Source organism: Mirounga leonina, unplaced genomic scaffold (assembly GCF_011800145.1).
Source record: "Mirounga leonina isolate KUSES-001 unplaced genomic scaffold, KU_Mleo_1.0 Mir_93, whole genome shotgun sequence".
Classification (NCBI taxonomy): domain Eukaryota; kingdom Metazoa; phylum Chordata; class Mammalia; order Carnivora; family Phocidae; genus Mirounga; species Mirounga leonina.
In genome coordinates, this window is record NW_023270854.1 from 26,693,768 (window position 1) to 26,710,085 (window position 16,318).

A 16,318-nucleotide genomic window follows, 5' to 3' on the forward strand; every position below is an offset into this window, starting at 1 on the left:
GAATGAGGGCTGTTCTGTGCATGCATCCAAGGGCCAAATGCAGGTGCTAGCTGGTAGTTATAAACTGTCCTGATTCTTGGTGTTGTTTCACTTCAGCTTATAAATCTCTCAGTCAACAAGTATTTTGGGGGCTCCTGGGTGGCTCAGTTAAACATCTGCCTTTGGCTCAGGTCATGATCCTGGGGTCCTGGGATCGAGCCCTACATGGAGCTCCCTGCTCAGCAGGGAGTCTACTTCTCCCTCTCTCTCTACCCCACCCCCCCCCACTTGAGCGGGCTCTCTCTCTCTCTTATTCTTTTTCCTCAGGAATGTGTTAATATTCATGACCTTTAACCTTTCCATGGAAGTTTTAGAATTTTCTTGCTAAGTTCCCTGAAGAACTGTGTTGAACAGCATTCAATTGGATCTATAGATCCATGTGGAGGAATTGACATCTTTATTAGATACTTTTTGTATCTATGAACATTTTTTACCTCTTAAAATTTAGGTCTCCTTTAATGTTTTTCTTTTTTTTTAAAGGTTTTATTTCTTCATTTGAGAGAGAGACACAGTGAGAGAGGGAACACAAGCAAGGGGAGTGGGAGAGGGAGAAGCAGGCTTCCCACTGAGCAGGGAGCCCGATGCGGGGCTCGATCCCAGGACCCCGGGATCATGACCCGAGCCGAAGGCAGATGCTTAACAACTGAGCCACCCAGGCGCCCCTCCTTTAATGTTTTTCAATATAGTTTTATATTTTTCTTGATAAAGGTCTTACATGTCTTTGTTAGATATAGTAATAGAGCCCTTACAATTTTTGTTGCTATTATAAATGATACCTGTTTAAACTTATATTTTGAACTACTTGTTGCTGATGTAGAAATAGAAGTACTTTTGTACATTGAGTTTAGAAACAGCCATCTTACTAAACTCTAATTCTGATAATTTGTCTATAGATTTTGGGGGAATTTTCTTTATGGAAAGTCATATTGTCTGTGAATGATGACAGTTTGGTTTCTTTCTTTCCAAAGCTTATATTTAATTAATTAATTTTTTTAAAGATTTTATTTATTTTGACAGAGAGAGATACAGCAAGAGAGGGAACACAAGCAGGGGGAGTGGAGAGGGAGAAGCAGGCTTCCCGCTGAGCAAGGAGCCCAATGCGGGGCTCGATCCCTGGACCCTGGGATCATGACCTGAGCCGAAGGCAGACGCTTAATGACTGAGCCACCCAGGCGCCCCTTAATTTATTTTTTATTTGACCACATGAGCAGTACAATGCTGAACAGAGGGTTAATAGTAGACATCTTTGTTTTGTTGTTGATTTTAAAGGAACTATTTCTAATGTTCTATTTAGTTAATTATGATTGTTGGGGGGTTTTGGTAGACAGATTAGATTAAGGAAATCCTCTTCTATTTTGTATTGTTCAAAGTTTTTATTATGAATTGTTGAATATTATCTAATGTTTTTCTGCACTTAGTACAATAGTCATAAGGCTTTTCTCTTTTATTAATTTGGTGAATTATATGACTGCATTTTCTTTTTTTTTTTTTCTTAAGATTTTATTTATCGAGAGAGAGAGTGCAGAGAGAGAGAGCAAGCAGGAGCAGCGGGGAGGGGCAGAGGGAGAGGGAGAAGCAGGTTCCCCACCGAGCAGGGAGCCTGATATGGGGCTCAATCCCAGGACCCTGGGATCAGATCCCAAGCTGAAGGCAGACGCTTAACTGACTGGGCCACCTAGGCACCCCTATATGACTGCATTTTCTAATGGCAAACCGACTGAATTTCTTCAAGAAAAACTTGGTCATAATGGATTTTAATTTTATGTGTTTCTGGAATTGGTTTGCTAAGATTTTATATAAAATTTTTGTGTATATGTCCATGAGGGGCATGGCCCTTAATTTTCCTTTCTCATCTAGTCCTTGACACGTTTGATCCTGGTATGAAATGAGAATTATTCTCTTTCCTAAAACAGGGTGTATAAAATTGCAATGATCTATTCCGCAAATGTTTGGTTCCAGTCTCTTGCAAATTTATTTGGGATTTTGTGTGTGTGAAATTAATGATTTTAACAAATTGTTGTTTCTGTTTTGCTGGTTATAGAATTATTCAGGCATTCTATTTCTTCTTGAATCTGATTTTTTAAAGATTTATTTACTTATTTTTATTATGTTCATTTAGCCAACATATAATATTTATTTTAGAGAGAGAGTGTGTGTGTGTGTGTGTGTGTGTGCACAAGTGGAGGGGATGTATGGGTGGGGCCACTTCTGAATACATGGTCGCATAGAATTTCAGCATAAAAGATGGAGCGCAATAATGGGTCTCAGTGGACCTCAGCCATAATAGGAATCCTGAAATTCTTGCTGATGGGTATAAAAGGCCCTGCACTGATAATTAGAAGTCAGGAGCATTTATGCTTCTGGTATTGCCACCAACTGACTGCAAACTTGGGCACTTCATTCCCTTTTCTGGACCTCTGCTTTCCCATATGATGAATGCATGTTAGGGTAGACTATATTAATTGCTAATACATTTGTGTCACAGGACCAAAGTGTTTGATGAGGCTGCCACCTGAGGCTCTGAGCCCTCATTTATCTTGAGGGAAGAGAGTTTCTCTGGGAGGCTGAGGGGGTACAGCTCACCTGTACCTCCCTCGATCTTTTATCTCCCTTACCCTTTGTGCTTATAAGTTAAGGTTTCATACAGCTACCACGGTCAGATAGTAAGTATTAGTTGAATTCTCAGAGATATCTAAGGGTCATAATTCAATCCAAGGAAATTATAGTCAGTGGCAGCAACCATGAAAAACTGACAACAAACAAACAGAGTAAGACAGTGGCTAGTCAAAATGCTTGATCAGTGGTAGGATGAAATTAGTTTTCAAGTTAAAAAGAAGGTAAAGCTGAGAATCTAGCAGTGTGAATAGTCAATTCTTGGCTGATAGAAAATTTTGTAGTGTCACAAGAACATTCCTTTGGACATACCTAATGTGAGTGACCTAGGCTGGACACACTTCTGAGTTCTAAACCTGTGAGTTCAGAATGTGAGTAAAGTAGAGAAAGTATGGGAAAGAAGGTTGAATGAGGCTCAAGCCCAGAAGAGGGTAGTTTGTTTTTGTATTATATTCCAGATATTCATTGCCTTTTATGTGACTGACCTTTTTCCTACAAGACAAATATAGGGAATTAATTTAGTATTCTAGTTCATTTGGTTTGGACTGAGATTTTATGTGCATAAAGAAATATGGTGTTCAAAGAAGGTGTTGTGTGTAGGAGGAAGAATTTGAGATTTGGGCTGGTAAATTGGAAGATGGATAATACCCACTCAGGAAGACTCCTTGGGGGAGATATTTCTTGATCTAAGATTTAATGAGAGTGGCAACAGGAAGAAAAGTGCCATTCCTTGAGAATCCTCATGTAGACCACCCTTAACATGAAGAGGATGTCAGACATTGTAAGGAGGTCCCAACCAGGGGACCTGCTGCAGGAGACTCATGATCTGCCTCCCCCACCCCCAGGTGGTGATTCTGTGCCCCTTCACGGGCATCCAACAGACCTTCCCTTGCAGCAACTGGCTGGATGAGAAGAAGGCAGATGGGCTGATTGAGAGGCAGCTCTACGAGATGGTGTCTCTCAGGAAGAAGAGGCTGAAAAGTAGGTGAAGAGGGCCCAGAGGTTGGTGGCCTCCCAGACAGGGCCAGCAGAGGCCAGGATGTCAGACCCCTGGGCAAGAGCTCCGCTGTGTAGGGGTCCACTTTTGCTTCTCATTTCTCCTCCAGAGAGGAAGAGAATGGGCCCCGCAGGAAGCTCATTTCTCCAAGGTACAGGCCCCATAGAGTTACATACCCAGCACCATGGCTAGCACCCCCGTGACCCCAATTTGAATAAGCTGCTGTGATGGGCTAGATGTTAAACTGAATGATTCAACACAGTGCACTTTGAATATACATAGGGTGCAGGGAGTCACCTCTTTTTCCTATTTAAAACATACTAATAGGCTTTTGTCATTAAAAGGATCATTGCGGTACCCTCTTTCAAATAGCAAGGAATCCTTGGGTCCCTAATATTGGCACCTGTTATAGTGGGTTTCTGAGAGTGGGCCACACCTGTGCATGATCTGCACTTCAGTCCTAAACACCTTTGATTTGCTTCTCTTCCCCACTGGTAACATGAAAATACTTTATTCCTGAAGTCTTTATGGGACAGCTTGACCTGTCTCTGCAGAATTCCCTTGGTCCCTGTGGGTCTGGACAACCGACTTGAAGAAAGCTGGTACCAACTCTCCCATCTTCATCCAGATTTATGGACAGAAGGGGCGGACAGACGAGATTCTCCTGAATCCCAACAACAAGTGGTTCAAACCAGGCGTGATCGAGAAATTTAGGGTAGGAGGGAAGTATAATGTGGTGGGAGGGAGGAGGAAAGAGGAAGGGATATAAAAGGTATTTGTCATGAGGATGGTTTTCTAAGCTAGATTTTGAATCAAGTTTGAAGACAAAAGGGTGCTACCAGAACTTCAGGACCCTGCAAGGGGTGTCAGAGTGACCTACTGACTGAATGGGGTCCACTTTGCATCTGGCCCTTCACCTGAATCAGACACTCCAGAACCAAGCCTGGGGAAAAGAAGCAGGTATAGCATGTTCTTGAAGAGCCTTGAAACTTGGGGAATCATTGTAGAACAGAGACCCTGAACACATTAACGTCAAACCATCTGATCTGGACTGAATTAGAGAGTGAGGAGCAAATTGAAGGGAAAGTATAAATGGTAGAATATTTTAAAAGAAACTTAGCTTTAAATTTCTGATGCGTATATAACTAGAGCAAGGCTTGTTTTGCCAACAGAAGTGTGCTCTGACCTTTAGGTGAGAATGATTTGTAATTTTCAGCTGTCTTCCCAGAGCACCCCACTGGTGCTTCTGTTATACACTCAGTTCATTGCTCTTCATGTATTTGTCTTCCTGGCTAGACTGCGAGCCCCTAGGGAAAGGGCATGACTGCTGTATTGATCTTTTAGTCTGTTTTAGTGCCCAGCGGAGTCCTGGGGCTGTGGGCCTGTGCTAATTTGCAGGGTTGCCATATAGGTTTTGTTACTGGGAGTTTATTGCTTGGAAGCTTTTCTTTATTCAGGATCCTACTGTGGGTCAGTTATTTTTGTTCGGTTTCGCCAGGCCAGACTGAACCCGGGCCCTACATGGCTGTCTTGCCCTCACGTGCCCCTGGTTGCAAGGGCGTGAAAGGACACAGTCTATGAGGGTGGCTTGAAACAAAGCCATCCTCACTGCTGAAGACACGGCCCAGAGCGAGTGCCCTCCTGGCAAGGGGTCAGCTGTGAGGTTAAACACATTTCACTTGATTATGTATACCCAAACCTTGTCAATTCTCCCCATAGATTGAGCTCCCGGATCTTGGCAGGTTTTACAAGATTCGGGTGTGGCATGACAGAAGGAGCCCTGGTTCCGGATGGCATTTAGAAAGGGTGAGGTGTGCCATCCCAGGGCTTGGGAGGTGCTTGGGAGAGGAACAGGAACGGTCCCTTTCTAATGACCCTGTCACCTAAGTTTGCCTTTATTTCTCTTGGGAGTGGGGGTGGGTAAGCGTGGGTCTCAGAGTGAGACCCGAATTTGGACATAGGACACGGGGATGTCCTGATGGGGACAGGACCTCCAAAGTCGACTGAGAAAATGCTTAGGTGTTAGGAGACTTGCATTCTTCCCTAGTCAACTGGTTGCTAAGCAAGCATGGGTCTCCGGGGAGCAAGAGGGATAGATGTTAATCTGGAACTCCACCTTCCACAAGAGTCATCTCTATGGGATGGCCTTGGCCTCCCTTTGTTGAGATAGCAGAATGGCGACCCCAGGGTGTGGTCTGTCTCGGGTACAACTTCTTGCTCACCCCAGGACTTCATTCCAGATGACCCTGGTAAACACTCTGACCAAGGACAAGTACAACTTCAACTGCAATCGTTGGCTGGATGCCAACGAGGATGACAATGAGATTGTGAGAGAAATGACCGCCGAGGGCCCGACAGTGCGGAGGATAATGGGCAGTGAGTACTGACCAGCTCTCCATTCCGGGGGAGACGGGGCTGGCTTCTCTAAGGCATGATGCTAGAGCTCTGTGGTGGTGGGTGTGGGGGAGGGAGGCGACATTTAAGGGTCTTCAGGTGGCTGAGGGGATGAGAAGAATCTGCACGGAGCAATGTTTCTCCACAGCCTTCCTGACATTAAAGAAACATTCTCTTCAAATTATGCATGAGATGCTCCCCAAAAGGAAGACTGTATCTGGAAGCCATGATTGGCTGCCCGGGATGAGTCCTCTGTTTCTGTTTAAGGCTCGTAGGAGAGGAACTAAGCTTTTAATCTGGGGTCCAGTTTCCACATTCACAGGGGTAAAGGGAGATCATTTTGCCTCTAGATGATGGTAGCAGAACAGACAGAGACGCAGCACGTGTCCTGTCCTTTTCCCTTGGCAGACATCACTAAGTGATGGAGCATTCTCTCCCACTGAGTTGGAAATGAATTTCAAAGCTCCCAATACAGCACTCCAAGCAGACATTAGTAATTGATCAGAATTGGCACTTAAGATAATTAACCTATTTGCTATCACTGTGGCAGTCCTTAATTTTTAAATCATAGAGCAATACTGCAAAATTACAAAGAGTTAATATATCGAAAACAATGTCACTCATAGTTCCCGGTAGCTCTTCTAAATATTTGGATAGTGTCACTTCTCAGACATTCGTACATCCAGTAGAAGCTCTGTATATATTTGTTGAAATGATTTAAATAGAAGTAAATACTCAAAAACATAGAAACCCCACATGGCAAATATCTATTAAGGGATCACCCTGTCTATTAGTCTAATTAGGCAATGCTGGTGTTTAGCACGATCTGTCATCTACTTTATGCTGCTTCTTCATTTGTAATTAAAAATGTGACCATAGAATATTTGGGTTCAAAGGCCTTTAAAATAGCCTAATGCAATTCAGGAAAATGGGGAGTTCTTATCCTGATTGCACAGTTGGAGACAGAGTCAGACCTAGAACAAGGTCTCCCGCCTCCTGGGTCAAGGGCTATCCTCTGTCTTTTCACATTCAGTACTATTTTCTGAGACAACAAGGCAGCCATCTCCCCGGGAACATGGTAGATAACAGGATTCTGCCCCAAACTGGGACTTGATATAATAATGTAGCCCATTGAGGTAGAAACACACCTGCTCTTGTCAGATCTGTCCCCTTTGTGTGCCGGAATGGAGCTTGCACATGTGAACCAGTGGGGAGGGGGTCTTGGGACCTAAGGGCTTCCTCGATCTTTCTAACCAGTTCTCATGACTTTAGCTCCTCACTTCCTGTTTCTGAAGTTACCTGGTGCTTTCATTCCTGGCCCTTTTTGTTGGTTGCCTCTCAGATTTCACAGGGGATAGTTCTGATCAGTTCTGGTGAGTCAGGGATCCTCAAACTTCCATGTGTGTTACCACCCAGAGAACTTGTTGCCACAGAGTGTGCAGCCCCACCCACGGGGCTTCTGACTCGGGAAGTCCGGGGTGAGACCCAGGAATTTGTCTCACAGATTTCTAGGTGATGCTGCTGGTGAGGAACCACTGCACTAAGGTATTAATCACTTTTCCAGGGGCTGTCAAGCGCCCCAAATCTTGTTGCTGTTATCTCTACTTGTCCTTTTTTTGTTTGGTTAAGTCCTGAAAATACCTGTTATATATTGTCATTTTAGTGAGGTTTTTCCAGAAAGAAATCTACTGTTTTTACTTAGAATACCCAAGATGTTCTTTACCTCCACGTCCTCTTTACCTGACTGAAGCCTGGCTACCTCATCCCTCCAAACCTATTTTCCCTCCTCAGAGACTGTGGGGCCAGGGGGAGGGGGTTTGCCCGACTTCCTCTGCACTCTCAGACGTGGGGCTCCCACCATCTCATGGTGTCGCCTCTGCCCCAGATCAATCCCATCTTCTGGTGTCCTCTGGTTACTTTTTTCTTTCACTGAAGGTGGTGTAACATGTCTCTCGGTCATTCTCCAGACCCCCAACTCCTGCCATTGTTCTAGGGCAGTATATTAGTCTGCTTGGGCTCCCATAACAAAATACCACAGACCAGGGGCTTAAACAGCAGAAATTAGTTTTCTCACAATTCTAGAGTCTAGAAGCCCAAGATGGGTCAGCAGGGTTGGGTTCTTTTAAGGCTCTGTCCTTGGCTTGTAGATGGCCGCCTTCTTGCTGTGTCCTCACATGGTCTTCCCTCTGTGTGTGCTCTTGTCTGTGTCCTCATCCTTTCTTATGTCATATTGGATTAGGGCTCACCCATAGGATCTCATTTTAGCTTAATCACCTCTTTAAAAGCCCTACGTCCATATTGTCACATTCTGAGATACTGTGGGTTAGGACTTTTTTTTTTTAAGATTTTATTTATTTATTTGACAGGGAGATTGAGAGCACAAGTAGGCAGAGCAGCAGGCAGAGGGAGAGGGAGAAGCAGGCTCCCCGCTGAGCAGGGAGCCCGATGTGGGGCTCGATCCCAGGACCCTGGGATCATGACCTGAGCAGAAGGCAGCTGCTTGACCGACTGAGCCACCCAGGCACCTGGGTTAGGACTTAAACTGAATGGGGGGGTGGGGGGAACACAATTTGGCCTCACCCCAGAGATGTTGATTAGATTCTTTGAGGGCTATACCTGAAAATCTGCATTTTTATCAAGCATACCAAGTAATTTTTTGCACATCAAAACTTAGGAGCCTCTGTCCTGCTCCTTTCAATGTTCATGTGGAAAATCCCCTCACCCATATCCTGCTCCTCATCCACTTTGATGATCGCTGCCTCCCACCCACTTACTCCCCACCCCAGTACCTCCCTCGGGATCATCCCATGAAACTCCTCTGAGCAACATGCCCCACCTCTGACTCAGGCTCCTACCTCCCAACCCTCTCATGACCTTGGTGACACTCCACCCCATCCTGGAACTCCTTCTAGCTCCTTCTTCCGAACATTTCTCCTGGCCTATCTCATGGATGTATGGAGGATGGATTTAGGGGCAAACCTATAAGAAGTCATCAAGCGGGGAGAAGAAGAGATACTGGAAGCGGGCAAGAATTGGCTAGACTAGAGAGAGGATAAATTCAAGAGCCATTTTGAAGTTGGCTCTGGCAGGTGAAAGAATGCCGTGGAGACACAGTGGCAAGATGAACTTTCTGCCCAGGACATTGGGAGAACCTGCAGATGAAATGCCATTTGAGCTAGGTCTTGTCTGAGTAGGGATTTGACAGACAAGGAGAGATGGTTGTAGAAGGGGTAGGGAGGAAGAGCATGTCTATAGGTTACATGTGTAAACGTGTGTGTAACATTTTACAGTGTACAAGATGTGGGCCTATCATAGCTGTTCGTTTTTGTCTTCTGTAATACTATTAAAGAACCATTTTAATGGGGGGAAAAAGTCTCTAGTGAACAGGATTGGATCGAAGGGCTGTCTGTCGTGGCTCTAACAGCAGTTTGATGTCTTCTGGGGGGTCCTGGGCAGTACTTTCAAGCCCATGTCAACTTGGATTCTATCTCCCAGATGCTTTATCTGGCCCACATAAATTTCTGTTGTGCTTGGAACCGCCCCCCCCCCCCCATGTCCTCATTCACCTCTACAGGAACTTGGATCTCCTTTTGTAGTCTGGATGCTTCTTTGTAACAGTAAATAGAGCTGATGGCAAGTCCCACTTCCCCAGTTGGTACCAGGGTATAGTGAATAATGTGCAGGGCTATCTGGCAGTCGCTTAAGTGGAAAGTCTTGGACTCACATAAAATAAGAACCAATTTAAAACCATTCTTGGGGCACCTGGGTGGCTCAGTTGGTGAAGCATCTGACTCTGTTTCTGCTCAAGTCATGATCTTGGGGTCCTGGAATCGAGCCCCATGTCAGACTCTGTGCTCAGCACAGAGTGTGCTTATCTCTCTCCCTCCCCCTCTGCTCTTCTACCCCCACCCCCTGCACATGCATGCACCCTTTCTCTCTTTCTCAAATAAATAGATAAAAATAAATTTTAAAAAAACCAGTTCTCTAACTTTGAATTATGTTGCTCTGGGTTTACTTAAAAAACAAGGGCCAGTCAAAGAAGCAATTAATGCCATGTGTGACATCAAGAGGCTTTGAGGAGTGACCTCACTGACTAACACGGACCGGGGACACAGACTAGATACACACCGCTTGCGATACATGTCTACCCTGCCCTTCCTCAGGAGTTTTGTGGGATGGTAGAAGCACTGTGATCTGCATTCTCCCCTGCGTGTGCAGCAGATGTGATTACACACCACTGACGAATGGGCAAAGACCACTGGACTCAATTGCTGGAAAGGGGAGCTTCTTGTTAATCAGGCTGAGCTGTAATTTTTAAATTAAAGTACAAGAGGCTCTGGTACTTACCCATCTGTTTGAAGTCTTTTGCTGCTGATGGCTAACAATACAATTATTTTGAATTGTCCGCACACTTGCTGCCAGGAAGGAGCTTGGGGCCTCAATGGTTGGTGGGCTGGGAGGAGCCCCTGGAGAAGATCAGGAGTCCTGAGAACTTCCAGCCAAATGAACCTTAACGCTCCTGAGCAAACAGGACTGGAATTTCCAGGCAAAGGGATTGCTACATTCCCTCATCAGTTTGCTTCTGGGAATTGCCTGATAGTTACAGCTGAAAGAGCAGAACTGTCCTTTGTCAGGATTAAGAATAAGCGAAGCTGGTGTTCCTCCTTCCCTTCTATGCTTCCCCATTTCTGTTCTCACACCAGTTAATGCTGTTCATCCCTCTTACTGCCACCAGTTCTATCAGTGGGAGCTAAACACAAAAGCATCAACTTCATTTATGCAGAGACTGAAGGCTAAAGGCAGAAGACACTTAGCATTTGCCTTTTAGCAGTGGTAAGTCTTCCAATCAGTAAACGTGGGATGCTTTTCCAGTTATTTAAGTAATCTTTAATTTTTTTCAACAATATTTTGTAGTTTTCAGAGCATAAGTTTCTCACTTGTTTTGTTAAATTTATTCATATTTTATTCTTTTTATGCTTTTTTGAATGGAGAAGTTTTATTAATTTCATTTTCAGAATGTTTATTGCAAAAGAATAGAAGTACAATGATTCAGGTATATTGATCTTATACTCTACAACTTTGCTGAACTCATTTATTAGTTCAAATAGTTTTGAATGGAATCCTAATGATTTTCTGTGTATAGGATCATGTCATCCATGCACAGAGATAGTTTTACTTCTTCCTTTCCAATCTGGATGCCTAACTGCCTTGGCTAAAACCTCCAGTACCATGTTGAAAACAAATGGTGAGAGCAGATACCCTTGTCTTGTTTCTGATCTTAAGGAAAGCATCCAGTTTGTCACCATTAATTATGTGTTGGCTGTGGGTATTTCATAGATGACTTTATGGGTTGATGAAGTTCCCTTTTATTCCTAGTTTGTTGATGGTTTTCTTATCATGAAAGAGTGTTAGATTTTGTCATATGTGTTTTCTGAACCTATTGAAATAATCATATTTATTTTTATTCTATTGATATGATACATTACATTAATTGGTTTTCAAAACTTATATCCTTGGGATAAATTCTACTTTGTCAAGGTGTATAATTCTTTATGTTGCTGGATTTGATTTACTAGTATTTTGTTGGGGATTTTTGCATCCATATTCATAAAAGAGATAGGTATGTAATTTTCTTTTCTTGTGATATCTGTGTCTGGTTTGGTATCAGAGTAATCCTGACCTCATAAAATGAGTTGGAAATATTCCCCCCTATGCTTTGGAAGAATTTGAGAAGAACTGGTATGTATTCTTCTTTGAATACTTGATAGAATTCAGTGGTGAAGACATTGAGGACTGGGCTTTCCTTTGTGAGTAATTTTTTTTTTTATTATTATTACTGATTTAATCTTTACACTTGTTATAAGTCTATTCAGTTATAGCCAGTTCTGGTGGCCATTCTTTTACTTTCAACCTATTTATGTCTTTGAATCTACAGTGTATCTCTGTATATGGCAGATAGTTAGATTCATTATCAATTTTGCCAATCTCTGTGTAATAGTGTGACTTTTTTTTGGTGTTTGACTGCTAACAGCTTTCAAGCTACACTACCCCTCCCACTTTCTGCCTGACATCTGGGCAATTTGATAAGACTGGATGCTTCCTCTCTTAGCACTGGTGGAAAGTTCAAGCCATGCAAGTCCTGACCCCCCACAAGGGAACTCTTATGTCCTAATCACCATAAAATCCCAAGCTAGTCACTCCTCCCTGCTTCCTCAAGCCATATTTGTACCTTCTTGGAAACCTACCATACTCTCCCAAGAACTCCTCATTATGTGAATGATACATCTTATATTCACTCTTGGTACCTGTATGGCATCATCAGCCTTGATATCTGAGCAAATATGGGGTGAAAGGACCACCCTGTCTCTGCAGGATGACCACACACTCTGCTTTTTGATTGAAATATTTAGCTCATTTATAGTTAATGTAATTACTGATATGGCAGGATTTATGCCTGCCATTTTGCTATTTGTTTTTTATGTCTCATATCTTTTTTTCTGTCCCTCTATTTTTATATTACCACTTTCCTTTGTGTTAAATATTTTCTAGAATACCATTTTTCTTGTTTCTTTTAATATGTATTTTTTGTTAGTTTTTAATGGTTGACCAGAGAATTACAATTAATATCTTAACTTATAACAATCTAGTTCAGATTAATATCAACTTAATTTCAATAATATACAAAAACTTTGTTCCAATATAGGTTTATTCTCTTCCCCCTCCTTTGTGCTATGCTGTCATACAAATTACATCTGTATACATTATAAAGCCACCAATGAAGTTTTATATTTTTTGCTTTATGCAGTTGTCTTTTATATAAAATGTGAGAAGAAAATAATTACAAACAAAAATTACACTATACTGTCTATATATTTACTATGTTATTACTTTTCCTGGTGCTCTTATTCCTTTGGGTGAATTCAAGTTGCTGTCTAATGTCTAATGTGAAGGATTCCCTTTAAATTTTCTTGTAGGGTGGAGTTCCTGAGTGGCTCAGTTGGTTAAGCATCTGCCTTCAGCTTAGGTCATGATCTCGGGGTCTTAGGATCAAGCCCTGCAGAGGGCCTCCTTCTCCCTCAGCCCCTCCCCCCACTCGATAATAATAAATAAATAAATATAATATGAGCCCCTCCCCCCACTCGATAATAAAAATAAATAAATAAATAAATAAACTTTTTCTTGTAGGGCAGGTCTATTAGTAATGAATTTTTTCAGTTTTTGTTTATCTGAGAATATCTTAATATCTCCTTAATTTTTAAAAATAGACTTTATTTTTTAGAGCAGTTTTAGGTTCATAGCAAAACTGGGAGGAAGGTATAGAGATTTATCATATACTCCCTTCCCCCACACATGCATACCCTCTCCATTATCATCATCCCCTACCAGAGTGATATATTTGTTATAATTAATGAACCTACACTGATACATCCTTAGCACCCTGAGTTCATGGTTTACTTGTGGAACACTCTTGGTATTGTACATTCTGTGGGTTTGGACAAATTTATAATGACATGTATCCATCATTATGGTATTATAAGAGTAATTTCACTGCCCTAAAAAATCCTCTGTACTCGGCTTATTTATCTCTCCCTTCCCCCACTGCCCAAACCCTGGCAACCATTGATCTTTTTACTGGCTCCATAGTTTTGCCTTTCCCCCCCTAACATTTTTCAACTTCATCAAGACCTATAATCCACTGATTTTATTATCACTTTCTTCTTATACTCAGGTTTCTCTATACCTGGCTCAGATTGCATGGGCCACCATTATAATCTACCTCTAAACATGCCCTTACCTTTTCTGTCCTTATATCTCTCTGTCATGCTTGCTTGGATAAACCCGATCCTGGGTAAAGCCAACAAATGACCTATTTAGTTATTGTGGACTTGGTGTAGGAAAACATGCAGCCTTGTAGACTGGTCTCATTTTAAATTCATGACTCAATTTGAACTCAAGGCTGTCCTACAACCTGTCACTGCCTTTGTGGCCACACCTCTGCCCTCCCTCCAGTCTCTGTAGTTGTAGTTTCTTGAATCCTAGAAAAGCTAGTCCTCTATTTATGCTCTGGTCATTCTTCTTTTTCCTCTCCAAAGAACTTCGCTAGTTCTTCTCTCCTGCATTATCATTTTCTTTTTCTCTACAGGATCATTCCCATTTAGTATAATAATCTAGTATCTCACATCTTAAACATTTTAAAATAAAACTTCTCTAAACTTACACCCAAGTCCAGCTATTATTTCTCTTTTGTATTCCTTTTCACAACAGACTAATTGAAGGAATTACATCCAGGCATCCAAGTACTATATCTACTTTCTCATCTCCTATTCTGTACTCAGACTCTTGCTATAGGGCTTCTTTCCCTCCCCCATAATTTCACTAAGGCTACACTTGTCCTTGATACCAGTGCTTTCCATGTAGCTAAACCAAGAGTCACTCTCTGTCCTCTGTGTCATTTGCTACAGACAATCATTCCTCCCTTCTCTTGGTTTCAGAGACATGTCCAGCAGTACTTTTTCCCCTTGCTTCACTGGCTGCTTCTCATCTGAGTTGCTACCTTCTCCTGGGCTTGATCTCTAATGTTTGTGTCCCTCTATAATCCTCTCTATGGAGGACCTCATCTGGTCCCAAAGCTTTCAACAGAATCCATGTGCCATTGATGACCAAAGTCATGTCAGTAGTCCTGACTCTCCAGACACATATTCAACTGCCATCTTGGCCTCTCTTTATGAACATCTAATAGCACGCATTTATAATGAACAAACAGAACCATTGATTTCTATCTCCAAACCCATCCTTCCCTCAGGCATCCCTACTTCTCACTGGAAATACTATCTACCTGGTTACCCAAGCCAAAACCTAGGAGTCTTCCATGATTCCTCTTTCCCTCAATTACTTATCCAATCTATTACCAAGTACTGTTGGTTCTACCTCAAAAACATATCTCTAATCTACTGGCTTCTCTCCATCTCCACTGCACCCCCAGTCCTAGGCACCCTCCTGTCTTTTCTAGACAACTGTAATTATTCTCCTAACTGGTCTCTCTGATTCACTCCTTCTTCCCCTACAGTCAGTTCTCTACATGGCAGCCAGAGTGCTCTTTAAAACATAAATCAGATCAGGTTACTTCTTGCCTAAAGCCTTCTGATGGCTTCCCATTGTATTAAAAAAAACAACCAACCAAAGGAAGTCACACTTCTTACCTTGGCCTGTCACACACACACCGCCCCCCCACCATGCTGGCCTTGGTCCACTTCTGGGCTTCATCTAATCCTCCTTCACCCAAGCCATACTGGCCTTCTCTCTGCTCCTGGAATATTCGCTGCTCATCCCTACACTGGGGCTTTGCACTTACTTGCACCCTCTTCTCTCAGAGTTTCCTGTGGCTGGCTCCTTATCATTGGCATTTTATCAGACGTCAGCTTCTTGCTGCAAGCTTTTCTGCATCTCTAAATCCTTTTTTACTCCCTCACCATACTCCCCGCCCCCACTTCCATCCCATTCTGGGGCACCCCTCTCCTATGTAATCTTTGTCACAGACATAACTCAGCAATTTTCCTGTTCATAATTTGTTATGATTTTACTGTCCATCTTTCCTCTCCACCCATCCACTCTCACCTCTGATGGAAGCTCCATGGAGGCACGAGTCTGTCTGTCTTGCTCACTGCTGAATCCCGGTCCTATAATGGTGCCTAGCACCTATTGGGCTTCAGTCACTAGATATAGGGCAAATGAATGAGTGAGTGAGTGAATGAATGAATGAATGAATTTCACTTTCTAGCTTATTTGAAGTGAGAAGGGAGGCTCTGATGTGCAGGGATGCACATCTGCCTCCTCCAAGGTACATTTTCAATAGGGAAAGAAGCTGCTGCCCCTCCCACAGTGGGAGGGGCATTTTGTGCCTTTCCATTCTGAAGCAAAGGGGGGCTCAGTTCTGGTTCACCAAAGAAAAGCTATCTTACTTGAGAACACAGGACATATGAATTAGAGAACAACCTGAGGCAAAAGAGTCTGCTGGGCTGGATGGAATCAAGGGTCAAAATGTTTGAGGCAGACCTGTGGTCCCCAAACACTACCAACCCCCTCGGAGTCTCCTGGGGGAGCATATAAACAAAGCAGTTTTAGGGATCCTACCTCTGGAAACTAAAATTAGAGAAGTCTCGGTGGGACACAGGAATCTGCATTCTTACAAGAATTTCCCAGGGGATTCTGATGCTTGACTAGGCCTGGGAACCTCTGGTTTGTCTGGGAAGACGGATCTGCAGGTGAGCTGACTTT

General features: G+C 42.9%; 1 protein-coding gene across 1 annotated transcript in view; it reads left to right on the top strand.

Moving 5' to 3' along the window:
* Positions 1-16,318, top strand: part of LOXHD1 (lipoxygenase homology domains 1) — a 149,195-nt gene that overhangs the window by 52,312 nt on the left and 80,565 nt on the right. The window contains exons 9-12 of the mRNA XM_034995710.1: positions 3,498-3,633; positions 4,204-4,364; positions 5,369-5,455; positions 5,890-6,025. Of these exons, the coding sequence (XP_034851601.1) occupies positions 3,498-3,633; positions 4,204-4,364; positions 5,369-5,455; positions 5,890-6,025 (520 nt within the window). The remainder of the gene's footprint in view (positions 1-3,497; positions 3,634-4,203; positions 4,365-5,368; positions 5,456-5,889; positions 6,026-16,318) is intronic.